Source organism: Falco peregrinus, chromosome 8 (assembly GCF_023634155.1).
Source record: "Falco peregrinus isolate bFalPer1 chromosome 8, bFalPer1.pri, whole genome shotgun sequence".
NCBI classification, from domain to species: Eukaryota; Metazoa; Chordata; class Aves; order Falconiformes; family Falconidae; genus Falco; species Falco peregrinus.
The window spans coordinates 33,247,453-33,265,444 of NC_073728.1; the positions used below are offsets into that span (position 1 = coordinate 33,247,453).

A 17,992-nucleotide genomic window follows, 5' to 3' on the forward strand; every position below is an offset into this window, starting at 1 on the left:
GGGGTCAAAATTATCTTTTGGTAATTAACCTATATCCACGGCCGTGACAGTCTCCCAAGACTTCAACTCACTTCAAGAGGAATGACTTGCCTGCTTTTCAATGTAATTTTACTTGCTGCATGCTCCAGCCACAAGCTATCCTTCCTCCTCATAGTTGTCTGAAACACTAGAAAAACGTGTTCCTGAGGTATGCTCCATCTACCCTGGTGAAAACAGAAAGGCTTATTTGGGCTTTCAAATTTCAAAGGTTTCACATATAAGAGATCCAGCAGGGTGGACTTGCCACAATATAGTCAGGACACCTGAAGTAGCTGCCTGCAAACTCTGTATTTAAATACCAATACTGACTTCTATAGGGAAAACTACACTTAAGGCTATGGAACTGATTGGTTTAAGCTACAATTTAAGCTGTGTTCTACACTCAGAGATGGCTTATAGTTCCTACTGTATTTATTTTGCTCTTAATAACCTGAGACATGTTTTTACTTAATTCATCTTAAGAATTGGAAGTTCACAGCAGGCTAGAAGCTTAACTCAAACAGAACTGAGGTAGTCAGTTTTACTCAAATACTCTTTTTGACCATCACCAATTCATTCTCACTTCAAATTAAGCTTGACACATTTGTTGGCAGTTCCAACACAGCTACAGCTGCTAACGCACTGACGGGATGCAACATGTTGGATTTTGCCAGCTAAAGTACCTTCCCCCCTGACCCCACAAAGTCACGTCCAGTTCTGCAGTACACAGCCAGCTGAAGGGCTGCACGTCGAAGAAATTACAACTGAAGCCTCAGATTATTAAGGAAGTAATAGTTTTACTTCATTGGATTCACTGATGCAGCTACTCAGCAGGTACTGGTGAATCTGACCACAAGAGCTCTGACAGGCAGATTGATTCTTCCCTGTAGGTACAATGCGCTACAGCCTCATCCTTTAATTAGCACATACAATTCAGAAGTAGGTAAGCATCAACTTTAAGTGATCTTTCAGTTAATTCTCAAGAAGAGAGAATAAAAGCCCTCAAGATAAACAACTGTGTAGAAGATAAAATATTCAATTAAATATGACAAATTTCACAGTTACACAAGAGAGGAGATGAGCATATCAAATACTGAGCACAATAAATTAACACCAGTAAAAAATTTTAAGTTATAAAGTTAACCAGAAAGTTCAGACAGTGCAAATATTTCACAGTAAGAAAAAATAACCAATAATTTCTTTTCAAGTATCAAAAGCACTGTTGTTGAGCCATACCATTTAAACCGTATTATTGCACAACAGACAAAAAATACAGTATCAGCCTCTGGGACCTAAGATGTATTCTCAAACCTTTACATTTGCAAGGAATCAATTTACACCAACTGTTGATTGTGCATATCTTGATGTAATCAGTGTTCATGTACTAATCTGAGTGTTTAATTCTGACATATACACATTTAAAGCATTTGATTCTTAAATTGTATTGCTTCTCAGAAAACACCTATTTAAGGCTAGCCTAGGCCTCGTATAATTCAAAGCAAACTTAACCTGCAGTTAAGGGGAAACTAGCCCAGTGCAAGGTACTCTCTCAACTGTGATGCCTTCAGTTTTAGGTTGCAGCTTAGCACCTAAAGCACCTCAGCAGTGTTGCAAGAGTTTCTTTAAATAATAATTTAAAAAACCAAAAAACCTCACAAGTCCAGTAGGTACAAACATTTTCTTACCATTACAATGGAAGTCCTATTATTAAAACAAGTTTCATTGGAGCTAAGGAAGTTTTACTCCATACCCCTTCCATCCCCCTACCTTTCATTTTAGAAAGGTATCTAGTCCCTCACAATTGTCACATCACAGCACGTTTAAAGAAGCAGATTAACATCATCTTTCTGCCTATATTTGCATTTTTTAGTGCACCAGGCACATCTACTCCCTCAAGTTTAACACTCTTCCAAGAATGAAAACTATCCTAACTGGACACAACAGATTGGACCACATAAGCTTCTTTCACTCCAAACGGAATTATTTGTAACACATTATAGAGTCAGAAACAAATATAAACATCCTTACAAGCGTCCTATAGAGCAGCTGTCCTCAGCTAGACAGATTTTGCTCATTTTGTTCCTCTCATGTATCTTGTCCATCAGGCGATTATTTTTGTACCAAGGTGTGCCCTCAGGCGTTCAAAATGTTTGATTCTCAACTTATTACAAATACTCAAATAATGCATAGTATTTACATTTTAAGAAAAAGTGGTAGGAAAAAATAAAATTAAGACTTTTCTTTAGACATTCAATGTATTTTTTGGTCTAGAGAAGTCAATAAGGTCCTGTAAGATTCTAGCTGCCACCACTACTGGTTTGCCTTTCAACAAAAAGTGAGAGCAGCTGCATTTATGCTCACACTATTTTAAAAATAATAATGCCATTTAAGAAACAAACCAACAAAATTAATCAGAAATCCTATCCCAATTTTACAGACTGGGTGTCTGTACTGAAATGCATTTGCCTAGCAAATTAATCTGGAATATTCAGTCATTTGATGTATTAAATTTCACAGTAGAACTGGCACATACTAAATGAGAACGGGATTTCTAGACAGTTATCTTAGTTACCAGTCTGAAATTCCAGTTTGTGCATGTAAGAAGGTTTAAGTGAGTCCCAGGAATTAGCCACTTTACTGCAAACTAGTATGAATTCCAAGAAGCCTCAAAGCTGCAGAATCCAGTTGTGGAGACAACTGCCAACCGTTAGTCTATCCCCTTAAATTATTTCCCCCGCCCCCCCCGCCAAACTGTCCCCACACCTGTTTAGGCCTGGGTTATTAGCAGTGATGACAACTGATTTTTACATGGCTTTTGACTAAACCACTGAGGTATATTTCCAGTTTGAGGATGCCTTGCTACCAGTCACACAGAGGACATAAAATAACAACCCTCAGTTCTATTACAGAATAGTTCTTGTTTCAAATCTTGACCAAGTTGCCAGGTAGTCTAACACAGTTGGCATAGCTACCATGTAACAAAAAAAAAATAATATCAAAGGTTGCAATTCAGGAAAATACTGGCACTTATTGAAATGACAAAGTAAATTTTCCTCCTCTTAAACTCTGGCTGCTTTTGTCAGTACCTCCTGGACTGCTGTCTGCACTGATACTTGCCAGGAGAGACGAGATTCAGCAGAAGACAGCTGTCTGTGGAGACAAAAAAGCCCTCCATGCTCCACAGTAAGGAGTGCAACATGATGGCGTATCATCTCTGAATATCATCTTGCCCCGTGTTTAACTCTATGCGCAGAGAAATAATCCTGTTAGCAGGGGAATCAAGTTAGCCATCAACAGCCAAAGGGTTACGACCAGGCTAGACGAGCAGGAGCATAAGTCTAAAATAAAGAAAACAAAACACCATAAAACATAAATATTATAGTTAGGGAAGAGAATATAAAATAAGAAAGAGAACACTAAAACACGAGAAGAGCAAAACGTATTTGCAGCAATCTGCACAGATTTATTCTAGCTTTCAAGGCTAGGAATTCAAACCAACCAAATAACACGATTATTCCCTTTATAATTAAATATATTTCTGCATTCCTTCACTAATAGCAATTAGGAGAACAAATGAGAAAATTTTATTGATATTGCAAGAAATAAGCAGGAAGTTCCCTGTGCCATGACTGCGGAGAAACAGCATTTCAAAACCTCTCAAAAGACTGTTCTATTAATACTTTTGATCTGTATTGGCTGTAAGTCAAATAAAACCCCAAGCCACCAAAACACCAAGCTGAAGAGGAGAGAAGGGGGAAGGAAGGAACCCAATATAGAAATCAGGCAGTTTGTCCATGTGTCAGGTAATCATATGGCTGCAAGGCTTAAGAAAACCATGGACACAAATGTAAACTTGCACAGCTAAAAGCCTTTTTTTTAATATATATATACACACACACAAACAACATGAATTTAAATAAATGCTAGAAGGTGTGAGCCTCCTAGGTTACAGCTTTCTCATTCTAAAACATAACTTACAGGACTCACTCCATCAACCACTGAAATGTTGCCATCTCTGAGACAAAACAAAACTGTTTGAAATGGTACACAGAAACCCAAGTGACCACTTTGAAAAAAGAATTGAGTGTACAGGTAAACTAAACAGGTTTATTTTTTCCTTGAAAACTGCAGTCCAAGACAGAACGTCCAAAAATTAAAGAACTGGTTTTAAAGGCTTAAAAATAAGCCAGTAGTGAAAAAAAAAAAAAAAGTGTTCTTTCATCAACTGGCTTTTTAGAAAGCCATCTGCTCTTGACAAAACATTAACTGGTACTCAGTGGTACTCAGTGAATTAAGCTTTTTTCCTCCCTTAAAAAGCAAACTGACACTTATCTTCCATGTTCTGCGCTACAGCATTAACATTGTCAATGGGAAGTTATACAAACAAGCGAGAACTCTTTCCACCAAGGTGATAATTTTGAAGGTTGTAACAATGACACGCTTTGAAGGCTGTATATCAGATTTTCTCGTAAGTTGCTAGGCTAAAGCTACATTTCTGGGAGGGTTACCAGAAGGAGATACAACATGAAGTAGTTATGTTTTAGATACATTTCTCCTACATTGGCTGCTATGCTGCATGACTGCACAGCAAAAAGCTGGGCCCCTTTGGCTGTTCCTTTAACTCCTACGCTTAGGATCTTAGAATAGCCAGACCACAGCCCTCCTTTTCTGTTCCCCAACAGCCAAGGTAGACAAACTTTTATAGAGTTTTCAGACATTTAATATTAAAGTTTAATTTCAGCAAACCAGGCAACATACCGATGGGTGCAGGTTTTGTGAAGTTAGAAGGTGGAGGATCCCGCTCTGGGGGACAGGAGTCACAGAAGTCCAAACAGGCTGGGCAGATCAGATTCCCAACATGTATCCAGCCATTCATCTGAATGCTCACCATTAACACCTGACCTGAGCGGCTGCATAGGTACATGGTGTCCTTTACCCAAACATGCAGCCCTTGTGGAGAACAAGAAACCTTAAAATAAAAGAATAAAAGTCAAGTCTGTATTATGATTTATCAGAAATATGTTTTGGTGTTTGAAGGCTCTTCCAGTAAGTAAATACCCCATTCAGTAAATACCTGGTATTAGAGCACAGATTAATTTTAAGTACTGTAACACACTCAGAGAAACTATTTAATTCAAGACTGCTTTCAAGCACTGCCTGTACTCTTCTCGTGCAACTATGCAGATCATCAACTGAGAATGAGTAAAATTTGGCTTCTGCTAATGACTACTACTTTAGAGTTGTATGGCTGCTGAAAGTGACACCTTTAGCAAGACAGTCCTGATGAGAAGGAGGAAGAGTGATGCATGCACAGTGCTTTCCACCTTTGAAAAAAAAAATCAAAGTGACTAATTAACATTAAGCTTCAACAACAGAAGACTCCAATGTAAGTATTCCTACTTAGCTGTGGAGAAAGTGTTGCAGGGGTAAGACAGATGAAGTCCCTAGCAAGACTGGAAGCAACACATGAGCCATCACGGTGGTCACACACTTAATTTGATGTGTGATCTGAACTACACGTTTACTGCTGGAAGATATTTTCAAAGCATGTCATATAATCTAGTTATTTAAGGCAGAGAAGATGATGTACCATGTCCAGGTGCAAAGTTCAAACAGTGATGGCCCATATTTTATGCCCGACTTGCTCCTTTAGTGTAACTTAAAAAAATATATATATATATAAAACCCCAACACATACTTACTTGATAACATCCACTACCCCAGTCAGGGTAACTGAGTTTTCTCCTGCACTGCTCCATGACAAAAGCAGATTTCTGAATAAGACATACAGAGTTTGGTCCGTATTTCTCTGCACCATAGTTTTTGGTAGGATCTAAGGTAGAAAGAATATACTGAATTACAACTTACTAGGAGAACGAAGTCCACATCAACTTAATATGCTATAATTAGTCAATGTCACCCCACGCAATTCAAGATTTACTTTTGGAATCTTCAGACCATTAATCTGAATCATAATATAATTTTGGGAATTATACAGTCTTGAATATAATTATACAGTCTTGAATATAAAGTGAAAATAAACCCAATATTAAAAAAACCCAAAACAAACACAAACAAAACCAAATTAAAAAAGAAAAAGCAAACACTTTCCATCAGAACTATGTAGATATGTTTGCCTCCAGGGAGTGCTGGCTGTCACTGCTGGCTTGAGGGCAGAGGGCATTTATTTGTTTTTGAGACAACTGCACAGACAGGTAATATGATACAGTATTACGGAGCTCTCCAATATTAAGTATTTGTGCACTACCCTAGGAGATGAGCCCATGTTCTGGTAATTTGCAAAGCTCCTTGCCTTGAGCAAAAAACCTACAAAACCTGAAAGCAGAACTATTTTTCAGACTCAAAGAACAACCAACTAACCCACCCCCACCCTCTGTCTTATATTTAGATCATTTGGCATTATTTTCTGTCCAGCTCTCACGCAATTCTTGTATTAGATGTGAGTGTTTGCTTCCTAGGTGTACAAGGTAGTTGTGCTGTGCTTCTCACCTCAACACAGCTTTTACACAGCCAGCAGTGTAAAGCTAATTTTGCATCCAATTAGTTTTTATATATTAGATTATATAGGAAGTCCATTCCAGATTAACAAATGTAGTCTCTCAAATGCCATACCGAAGTCTTGAAGACTGACCTGGTTGGTTCTCAATTATTCTACAGTCCGAGCTGCGCTGAAATTCACCACTTAAATGCCAACTAAATTCTTGACTAAAGGGACAATAGTCAGCAATTTCTACTGAGCCACCATAATAAGGCAATTCTTCTGCTGGTACTCCGTTAAGATTGTCAAAATACTGCAAAACAAAATAGGTAGTGAAGCAGTTTGCATAAGAGAAGCGTACAACTATTTTTTAAATAGAACTAATCACTACAGCTGTAAGAACATCAACTATTACTACTCAGGAATGCTATTAACAGCAACTTACAATACCCATGAACCAGATGAGCCAGAAGTATTAAAGAATACTTAAATAATGCAGAGATTCACATTTGCATGTATCACTCCCCACTCCTGCCCCTGCCCCAGCAATCACAGCATTTTCTGGGATGAAACAGAACAAATTTCTTAGCATACAGTGACACAAGGCAGCAGACTGGGTGAAGAAATACCTCAAATAAAATATTCTGGGGGACTTCTGTTATATAGCAACGTTGCCATCTGATATTTGGTTAAATGGCCAAGTGACATGCTTATTGTTTATTATGATCACAAGGCTTTTTTTCAGCCTCCAGACTCCTTATAACAAACTAAGGAAACATTTTTCGCAATATCTACTCTCATCTACTAATTCAGAAGAAAAAATGAAACAAATGTAATCACCTGGCTGCAAAGCACAAGGATAAAAACAGTTATTTGGTAAAATAAGAGCCGTTATACCTGATATTCCTGAGGTAACTGCTTTGGAAACTTCTGCAAGTTGCACACTGCTACTGCTCTTTGGTCCTGTCTGCAGGTTAACTGCAAAGGATTGCTCCTCAAAGTGTCGCAGTATGGACTGATTAATTGCCTCCTCAAAGAAAAAAAAAAAAAAAAGAATAAAAATCACATTAGATCATTTAACCTGCTTTTCATAATTTAACTAAGCAGTCAGTCAAAACTGTTCCCACTCTCCCCCACACTCTGTCAATCACACAAAGCATGAACTTCTCTGGAGGCTAATGTTATCTGTCTAGTTATGACCTTTCTAATTTAAAGAATATCAAGCCAGCAAACAAAGTTACAATGCACTCACCCATTTAATGTCATTGCTTTGTAAGCTTTAAAAGAAAAAAACCACACAAGCAAAACAAGCTCCCTATGCAGCTGTGTCCTAGAAATTTATGAGTATTGTAAGAACAAACAAGGCTGGCTTTGTTTTGAAGATGCCTATCACTTCCTTCTGTTGCTTTAAGTACAATCCAGTAACGCAAAGCGACACAGGCTACATTTCCAATTAAAAGAGACAAGATAAGAAAGCAAACACTTTCAGATAAAGCACAGCCCTCTTCTAGTTTAAATGCATCCTACACCTTAAAACGTTTGGCTTTGTATTTATTGGGGGGGATGCTTCTGCTGTTAATAGATTTGGTGTGCCCCTTTTTCCATGCATTCTGAAGGTTCTTAGGACAGCATTCCTTGTTAACCTGTATGTACCTCTACTTCATTTTACTGAGTTGCACTGGAAGGACAAATGTAAACAAGCATTAGGGTTTCCTCTCTGTTGTTTTTTTTTAAAAAGACTGTATTCTTACTTTTGTTTCTTTTGGTCGATCCAGAATTTACAGCTCTTCATTACAAAGTCACAGCCTTTATTGCGTCCCCAGTCTAATTTCTCTGCCATGCTGTAATTTGCTTTGTACCAGCTGTAATGGTATTTTGAAATGAGAATAGAGTTACTTCAGAAACTAGCATTCTAATTAATAAAACAGTTCAAAGAACTTCATATTATGCCTTAAGGGCTTCAAATGAAGAAAAAGGGAAACTGCATCCCTTTCTGCCTACAACACAATATATTACAATTCCGCTATTTTTCAAGGCGCAATGAACTAAAAGAAAATTTTATTGCTTATTTTCTCAACAGCAATGCATTATGATCTGCAAAGGAACAACATATACAGAAAGATGAAGTTTTAGGCAATTTATGTTTCTATCTACAAGAAGAGCTGAAAAAAATAATATGTACTGCACGCAGAGAAGACATTTTAAAAAAAGAAAACAGACACTACAACACTGTAGTGCATGTAATGCGTGGGGTTTATTAAGGCTAAATTAAGAATGGATGGATTTTGAAATGCATGAAGAAGAGTTAACTTATTAGGCATATTTCCTTGCCTAACAATGCTAATTACACCAATTATCTACTGTTGCAGATGGATAAGCACAAGTGCATCAATTTCAAGTAAAATCAATACAATGAAACCCACAAATTAACCAAAAAAACAATCCCATTCTTATTAATTCTTACCCAGTGTCCTCCATTAATGCTAAAGTGATCCTGGAAAAGACTCGATTCTGTGTATGGGATCCAGTCATTGCTTCATTCTGAAAGTTACCAGTTACTATTAGCAAGTCACTGAAAACTTACTGTGAAAGTATTTTATTTCCTGTCTTTTCTTACCATTGAAAAGCAAATCCCAACCTCTTTCATAAAAGGGATCAAAAGTGCAACTCCCTTCCCTACTCCACCCTACAAAGCTTCAGAATTCTAGAAGTCAGAAACCTTATTCCAAATTCCAGATAAACCTTATTCATGACCAGTGTGTACTTGTTTTTCTTTAGGTAAAATAAAACTCTTCCTTCTCCTAGCATATTTATCAGTAGCAATCACACCACATCTTCTGTTTCCTTTTGGTAAGATAAAGGCCAAGCTCATCTAATATTCTTGTGCAAGACTGATTTTTAGTTTTCCTAGACTTTCTAGCAGTCCTTTTCAGGAGTGAGGTGCACAGGACACATGACTAAAGGAACACAGCATTCCAAAGGAAGCTTTATTAGCGTAGCTGTGGAATTTTCCATCTCCTTTAAAAATAAGCAAGTTCACACCATCCTCAAAACCTAACTCCTGTCACCTTCGAGTTCCCTAATGACTTTGTAACTGGCAACTGTTAATATCTGTGTGTCTTTTTCCTGCTTAGTTGTTTCCATCTTATAAATTTCAGGTTTACAGCACAAGTCACTCACCTTTAATTACACAGCTCTGGGATTTCTGTTACTGAACTTCATCTCATTTCTATTATTTCTTCAAAACATGTAGTTTTCCAGCCTTCCCTCTCCAACTAGTGTGGTTAGGAGGAGTTACCACAGCAGACTTACTAGCACCAAATTTGCATCTCTGCAATACTTAGTTGGATCAAGACCAAAACCAACCTACACATGTTACTTTTCAGGTACAATCTTTTTCTGGAAAGGTAGAAAGGAGACTAGTAATAATCTCCCTTTTTTAAAGTCCTATTCAATCCTTAAAATTATCCTCATTCTAATGGCACTCGTCCTAGTTGGCTTTAAACTATTGTTCCACACTAAAGGTTACTGAAAAGCAGGAAAAACCCAATAATTTCAGTTTCAAGAAATACATAATTTTCAAGATCACTTTCACAAAGAGGTCTATCCTAAAGTATTTCCCTTCTTGTTTACCTTGCTGCACACAACAGTAACAAGGAAGCATATTTCTGCAAAAATATCACACAAGGCAAAGTTATAAATAAAAATAAGCTTAAGTGTCAGGACAGAAATAAGTGTTCCCTTGATCAGATGAGGTTCTGGAGTAGAGATGGGAAAACCTAACCCCAGGGCACACAAATAAAGATGAAGTCAAGATAATGAATAGCCAGAGAGATCAAATATTCAATGGATAAGAGGCAGAGGGTGACAAAGTTGAATTGACTAAAAGTAATACCCCCTTTCCCATAAACAGGGAGCATATCTTCTTAAAAGGGTAACTAGCAGACAAAGGTAGTAGATGTCTAGTTTTTTAGTAATCAAGCTTATTTCAAACTCATACTATGAGACTTAGCAATAAGGTAAAAAGATTTATCTAGAAATTAGACATTTAAGTATTTGTAGTTTAGTACTGATTGTGATACATTTCAGTGAGGTTTGATACACCTGCATTTTCAAGGTAGGTACCACTACAAACCTAACAATGAAGTCAGGGGGAGCAGATATTCCCTCATCCGGCTCCATTCCCAATAGTAGCACTAACCTCTAACAATCTCTTCTCCCAGTGATTGAGCTCAGTACCCATGCCACCTTGATTTTCAAGCTCCATTCCCTCTAGAATTGGACAATTAAAATGTTTTCGCGCTTCTTCCTAGAAAGAAAACATTTCAACACAATTCTCAAAACATTGAGACAGATACCCATATGCAGTCCTCATGTTATAGAATTATCTTTTTAAAGTATTTCAGCATTTCTTTTTCTGCCATCTTGTTTTCCTCTGAACGAAAACCACCTACTCATGAGGCTGACTAAGCCAGCAAGCACCCCAACACCAAGCCTAACAATCTGTTTAGTTATCTCCTAGAAATAAACGATGGAAGTTTACAAGAATAAAACAGCAACATAATTAGCTGAGAATAGCAAGCACACACTAAAGACCATATTAAAAAGAAAAAACAACACAAACACCACCAACAAAGTCCCAAGCAATGTAGAAACACTACAACCCTACTTCTGTCAAATGTTTCCAAGAAAAAACAGTGGGTTTTTTTTTCAGTTTTATCAGCTAGTTTTGCATGGAGAAGTGTTTTCTACAAAATATTTGAAAAATCTTAAGAGGCATCACAACAATGCCATGGTTTCACAGTCAGAAGAGCCTTTGTCAGCGTGGTGTTACCCAGGAGCACCTTTAATGCTCTGAACAGTTTGACCAGCATGGCAAATTTTCAGAACAGGGGTAATTAAGCCAAGTTTGCTCTACATACTGTGTTAGACTTCAAGTAAAAAAGAAACATTATTTGTTGCCAAACATGATCAACACTGTAACTTATTTTCAGTGCCAATCTATTACACTTAAGCATGTTATGCTGGAGGCCAGAGGGAGAGTCAGAGGCATGGAAAGCAAGAAAGATTTCCAAGAATACCTGAGGAATTTCTTTTTGAGCATGACAAAAAGTTAACTATTATTTTGTAATCAATAAAATTAGAAAAAGATTAAAGCGATGCTTTTAAGGAGAAAAGTAGAAAATAGGATGAACTTTTAAATGAGAAAAGCGATGAAAGCACTATCTGTTAAGGCAACAGGAGTACTAGAAGTCTAGGACTGTAGGAAAACATCCAATGAGTAGGATTATCTGTCAGCCATTTTCCACTTTGCTTTGGACACACCCTCTCAACTAATTATACGGTCTTAATTGCATAGCTTTTGGGCCATACTTTCAGAAAAAGGGTATTCAATATTAGGTTATTACTTCTTAAAGAATTATTTATGACTCCAGAATGTGACTGTAACCTTGGTATACAAAGTTTAAAAAAGTTAATCCACACTTACAACTACACGAGGAGTTACCAGAAGATAAACAGTATGGCGCAGCATTTTGCCACCACGTACATCCCACAACCTCACTGCTTTATGAACGACTTTATTGCTCCACTGATACAAACCTAGACTGCAAGAAGAATGGTTTGGTTACAAATCTTTCGCACAACTACATGCTACTGTGTAAAGATTTATCTTCATAAGAAACAGAACCATAAATAATCTCTATACTTCCTCATGCTTTCTGAAGTTTAAATTTACTATGCAATGTTTCTCCTCTGTAAGATATGTGTTCATTATATACACAACTCTGATTCAGTAAGCCAGAGTAAGATTATTAAAAAGATGTCTGTAGACTCAAGACATAGCTTTTAGTTACCAGAAGTGTAAGAAACAAAACAAAAATCCTCAGAATTGCTATTATAAAAAGATGAAGAAAACCAAAACCTCTCTACACTTCCACCTCCAAAAAAATCCTAAAATAGCATTTCTACAATAAATTAAATGAAGGGGGGGGGAAGCAAACTATTCATTCAATAACAGGTCAGAAAACCATGCAGCAGGCTATCCACACTGTCACTTCTGCGTTTGAATGATACGTGTCTTAAAAATATACCGCACTGACATTAGACAGACTACAGAAAATACAAGTCTCAATTTAGTAAGGCATTCAGCAAGTGTCAAAATTTAAGCATGGGTAATTTTAATGCCTAACTTCGAGCCTCCTGATAAATGAAATCCTGCCTTAGTTTGTAATATACGTGGATAATACAAGCACTTAATGCAAGTAAGGAAAAACTAAAAAAACACACTACATGTCAATATTTAAACATAAAGGCAAAGCATTCTAATAACAGAATCAAGCTGGATTTTCAGCAGGCAAGAATACATCTTAAGTAGTAAACGTGAAAACATCCTTCAATGGGAGTATGGAGAGAAAAACAAAAAACAAAAAACCACCTTTCATTAAAAGGAGGGAGTCCATCTGCATATCTTGCTGTCAAAGGTTTTCCATCATCATCACGATAAAATGCAAACAGTCCAGCAGAGAAACCCTTCAAGTTAAAAACCAAGCACAGAGAAACTTTTGGTAAGATGTTCACATACAAAGTCAAATCCCATGAAAGAGTTAATCACACCCAGTGCAGATCAAGTGCCAGTACTTCCACTGTAAGGCAGTTACCAGACAAATTGAAGTAGGCAAAGCAAGAGCCTTCCTCCACCTAACATCCTTCTCTTGCAACGAGCTGGAGGTATGTGACCAAGCAGGCACAAATTTCACGGAAACGCATTTTATAACATCAGTCCTTACCAGTGCATGGATGATCTCATGTTTCACTGTAGACAGCATGCCAACAAATTCCTGAGCTTGCGTTGAAATCATATTTGGACACAAGTTAGCATATCCTGCTACTGGCCTGGAAGATAGTTTTAAAATTAAATTGTTTTCAGTAAAGTATTAGCAAATTCAAGTCATATTCACTTGCAGAGGCAGAAGATTTAAAAGAAAATGGAGACTAATGTAAAAGTAAGTCCTTCCAAACATCCTCCCCAATCATTTATAAACATCCTGTAAACAAACAATACAGTGACTAGTTTACTGTTGAAACAGGAAAGGATGGAATGGGATCAATCTCTATATTCAATATTCTGCACAGGCTATTAGTGACAACAGTATAAGAGATCTGAATTTTAGGCAAGACACTACAGAGGTACAAAGTGTCTGTTACAATGACTACCTGGAACTAGAAACAAGCACCATGTAAGGAACATTTGCATTCTCCTTTAAATTTGTGCAAGTCTGACACTGGTTTCAACAGAAACAGGATCTTGAGATAAAATTTAGGCAAAAACAGCGGAGGATTAGCTTTGACTTAAAATGCCTCAGCTTTACAAGTTAAGCACTACTTGATGGCTTTGTGGTTTCACATAAAGAGTGCTTGTCTATTTCAATAATGACTTCCACTTTGTTATATTATACAACACAGACAAACACACATATCTAAACATTTAAAATGCTAGAAAGTTTAATTACAAACTCTTTTTTTAACAGGGAATGCTTGCCTGTCCAGTTCAGCTTCCAGCTGGCAATAGGCTGCATATGCAATGATGTTTTCATGGCCACACCTTTCAGTAGTGAGAGCACTAACATAAAGTACAAAGTCAGCATCTCGAACACCTTCTTGATCCGGTAAGCCAGTGGGTCCATGGTGCCATTCACTTTCATTGTGCACCCTGCATTGCTTTGACAATGTTCAAATGGAATAATTAAAATACTTCAGCTATGACCAAAATTTTGCATGACAAAACTCAATTAGTTTGAGGCCAAGAATAAATCCCATTGTAAGACAGTGGAATATGAGAAAACTCCCCACGAGGACAGTAAACAAAACCAGAGCCAAGGAATAACTTTCAAATCAAGAGCTCTTCTGATTTATTGGACACCAGGAAAGTGGCAGCTTTTAAAGAAAAAAGGGTTTGCCAAGCTAGATATCCCCAAATTAGCACCCTTTATTTCCTACAAATGAAACATTTGGCTTACAGAAATAGTATACATAAGTAGCAATTGCATTTCACGTGTTAACTGGTATCTTTTTAATACCATAGTTGAAACTTCAAGCTAAGAGAAAGAAAGAAATCTGCTGATCACATACTGTAGTTGAATCAAAAATTCACGCAAGAACACAAGTTAGAAGCATTTCGTGCACCATGCTCCTGGTTCAGCAGATAACCTCTTCAAGTGAGGTCTTAAAAAAAACCAAACAATAATCAACTTACTATCAATTTTGTGATAATGAACTCATTGACCAAGGTGAACAATACAGTGACTAGTAGCAATGTTAACAAGCTTTGACTCTCATCCCCTCTGTAGAGTTCAACTTTCGGTTCAACAGCATAAACTGAAGAAAATTCCACTAACTCAAGTTGTTCTATTCTGTCACTCAAACTCCGTGATCTCCCGCAAACAGGTCACTTATGCACGGTTAGCGATATTAACTTTTTTATTAATTTCCACAAACAACAGTATTTCAATAGTTAGGAAGCACTTGGATGGCTTAGTTTACCTGGAGGTGTTTCTCGGGAACTATAACTGGCCCACACCTCGTATGGCTTGCGCAGGCTCCTCGGCAGTATCTGTGAGGGTCAGCCTTCCTCCTTAAATACTGGTTTGTTGCACACTGCCTTCAATAAAACACAAAAGACAGTCAGCACTGTTTGATAAGTAAAAAGAAATGTGGAATAGTCTTACAGCATCCAACAACACTGGAATAGAGGTATTTAATGCAATTTCCATGGTCAGGACTGTAAGGTACCCTGCTCTAGGAGACATAATGCTTTGAGCTGTTAATGGAGTATTCACAGGTTGAGAGAGAGAGACTAGGAACCAATTCATAAATGGGAGTACATATAAAAGGAAACAGGCAGCACATATACCCTTTAACATCTCCGATACAACAAACGTGAATGTTGATCACAGAAGGCTGGCCGATTTCGGTATGCTCCCTAAATAGCACCTACTACCACCACCATGTCAGACGGGTCCCTGGCCTGATTCAGGAGGGTAGTTCTTACACTCTTATTCCATTCTTATTTTGAAGGCTGTATAACACAATGTTAAACACTGAATATAACAAGCAATTTTCAAAAAACTTCCACATACCTGCTTAGCAATATAGTACCCGTGGATTTGCGCACTTGGAATGTCTTCTCCAAATAAGATACAGCTTGGGGAAAAAGTTTGCTCTAAATACAACAAAAACAAAAGTCACCCAGTAGCAATGCAGACGTAACTCACCCTAAAAGCATTAACTACCGAGCTACATGAAACTCGCTAAATGCTGTGGCACAGCAGAATAGCAGAAAACTTCCTAATAAGTTCAATTGGTATCAACATGTTCAGGAAATACTTTGTTTCAGCATTCCTGTGTTTTGTTGGAATGACAAAATGAGAGGGAGCCAGTATTAATCTGAAGGTACAGCTTCAAAGAGGCTTTAAAAACTATACACGTTGCTTACTGAAATCTTTGCACTCTGGGATACAGCAAACACCTGCCAAACATTCAAAGGAGCATTGGAAGTACGGAACGGAGGCACAACCCGCACGCGAAGCCTCGGCTTCCCAGGCTAAAAGACATGAAATTGCTGGTATTTGCAACTTAGAATTACACTGAGCCTTAAACTTAACTCCATCCACGTGACAGGATACATACAAACAAAAAGGGGATGTGAATGCGACATACCTTTATGAGGTGTCTTTTCTCAGGTGGCAAACTATATTTAAGAATCAAAACAAACAAGGCTCAGTTAATAGGATTTCCATTCTCAGGTACGGAGGGAGGGGGAAAAAAAAAGGTTGCCACGACATCATACTCACTCCTCCACACTTCTATCGTATATAATCTTAATCCTTAGCTGCTGATCCACGTTTCGTTTCAGGACGTGATTTTCCTTCAGAGGAACCTGGTAGACAACCTGGCGGGGAGAGGCGCGGGCGGTTGGATGAGGCGGGCGGCCGGGCCAGCGGCGCCCCCCGCCCCGCACCGCACCCCTCGCCCCTTCCCGCCCGCCCGCCGTCGCGCCGAGCCCCTTCCCCTCACGCTGCCGCGCGGGTCAGCCGCCGCCCGCCTGCCCCGTCCGCGGGGGCCGCTCGCCGGGGGCAGCCGTGAGGGGACGGCCCCGGCAGCGGGAGCTCCCGCTCCCCCGACCCCCGCCACCGCCCCTCCGCGGCGGCCCCACCTCCTCGCCGCTGGGCACACGGTGGCGACAGGGCGAGGAAGAGGAGAGAGACGCGGCGGTGCGACCGCAGCCCAGCAGCAGCGCGGCGGTCAGGGCGGCGAGCAGCGGCCGGTGGGGCCGGCGAGGCCAGAGGCGCCCACCGCCCGGCGCGACGGCCATCTTCCACTGCTCTGCGGCCGCGTCGCCATGGAGGCAGCGCCAGCGGGGGCGGCCTCCGCCAATGGGCGAGCGGGAAGAGCGGCAGTGGGCGGGGCGGAGGCGGCGGCCGCCTCTGATTGGGTGCGGCGCACCGAGGGTGTGAGGCGGGGGGGGGGCCGAGGAGGTGAGGTGAAGTGAAGGTGACGGCGGGCGCGGCCGGCGCGGGCAGGGCGGGGGGGATGCGGCGCGGCGCGGCGCTCTGCAGGGCAGCGGTGCGGTGCGGTGCGGTGCGGTGCGGTGCAGCCTCCCGCACGGGCGTGCAGGGTGGTGGGGCGGTGCACGTGGCGCACGCAGCAGCGGGCGGGGCGGTGCTGGGCGATGGGATGCAGCGTGGTGGGGGGGCGCTGCAGCACTGCGCGGAAGCGCCGCGCAGTCCGGGTGGGTGCGGCGTGGCGTGATGCGCTGCTGTGCGGAGCCGTGCAATCCGAGTAAGTGCTGCGTGCTGTGGGGCAGTCCGGTTAGGCCCATGCAGCGCAGGGGGAGCTACGTATCGCGTTGCTGCATGAGATTCTGCGCACCCCACGGGCTGTGGTTGCCCAGCCGCTCTTAAAGCCAGTTTAGGGTTGGCGCACCAGGTCCCTGGCTCAGCAAGGCCCCTCATTGCCTCCCCGAGACGGCTCTCCTTGTCCCTGCGAGTCCTGTGCTTTGAGGAGTTTGCTCCAGACTGTGAAAATCTACTGCCTGGAAGCCAAGGTCCTCCAGCAGCCAGCCCATCGCAGCCCTCCAGTTTGGGATTGCGGTTTCGACAGGCAACACGGCCTTTTTCCAGCTTCTCAGTCCACCAATGCTGTAACGGTGTCCCCGAGTTTCTAGCACAGAAACTAGTAAAGAAACTTCTACCCCACCGCTGGGGGTGAAGATTGTCAGGGTTGTAGTGCTTCGTCCTGCAGCTCCTGCTGCTTGCCAAGGCGCTCGGTTAAAATGAGGGCCACGCAAATAGGAAGCGGTGTGTCCCGGTGTGTCCCAGCTCACCTGGCAGCTGGCTGACAGCAAGGGGAGAAGCTGGCAGGTGCCTGGTGCTGTCAGTTAAACCGAGGCACTCTAGCTGCTGCAGTCTTTCCACA

The 17,992-nt window shown here is 40.4% G+C and overlaps 1 protein-coding gene across 2 annotated transcripts; it reads right to left on the bottom strand.

The window, feature by feature from the left end:
- Positions 1-2,771: 2,771 nt before the first annotated feature.
- Positions 2,772-16,922, bottom strand: LMLN (leishmanolysin like peptidase). Of its 2 annotated transcripts, none has more exons than XM_055813162.1 (17): positions 16,731-16,922; positions 16,369-16,466; positions 16,235-16,265; positions 15,655-15,737; positions 15,059-15,176; positions 14,058-14,236; positions 13,306-13,411; positions 12,954-13,048; positions 12,006-12,123; positions 10,719-10,826; positions 8,982-9,058; positions 8,269-8,379; positions 7,415-7,544; positions 6,671-6,830; positions 5,721-5,851; positions 4,777-4,987; positions 2,772-3,356 (listed from the first exon to the last, which is right to left on the bottom strand). In XM_055813162.1, exons 1-17 carry the CDS (start codon positions 16,887-16,889, stop codon positions 3,262-3,264), a joined length of 2,010 nt encoding a protein of 669 aa, XP_055669137.1. In that variant the 5' UTR covers positions 16,890-16,922; the 3' UTR covers positions 2,772-3,261. The 2 variants fall into 2 exon arrangements, with proteins under 2 accessions (XP_055669137.1, XP_055669136.1); XM_055813161.1 differs by having other exon boundaries at positions 7,415-7,547; positions 16,731-16,921.
- Positions 16,923-17,992: the final 1,070 nt, after the last annotated feature.

Excerpts from the sequence above, each read along its gene's own strand:
- LMLN (XM_055813161.1), bottom strand. The coding sequence starts at position 16,889 with ATGGCCGTCGCGCCGGGCGGTGGGCGCCTCTGGCCTCGCCGGCCCCAC. Across the intron at positions 13,049-13,305 it reads ATGAGATCATCCATGCACTG|GGTTTCTCTGCTGGACTGTT; the intron begins GTAAGGACTGAT and ends TTTAACTTGAAG. Across the intron at positions 8,380-8,981 it reads GCATTAATGGAGGACACTGG|CTGGTACAAAGCAAATTACA; the intron begins GTAAGAATTAAT and ends ATACCATTACAG.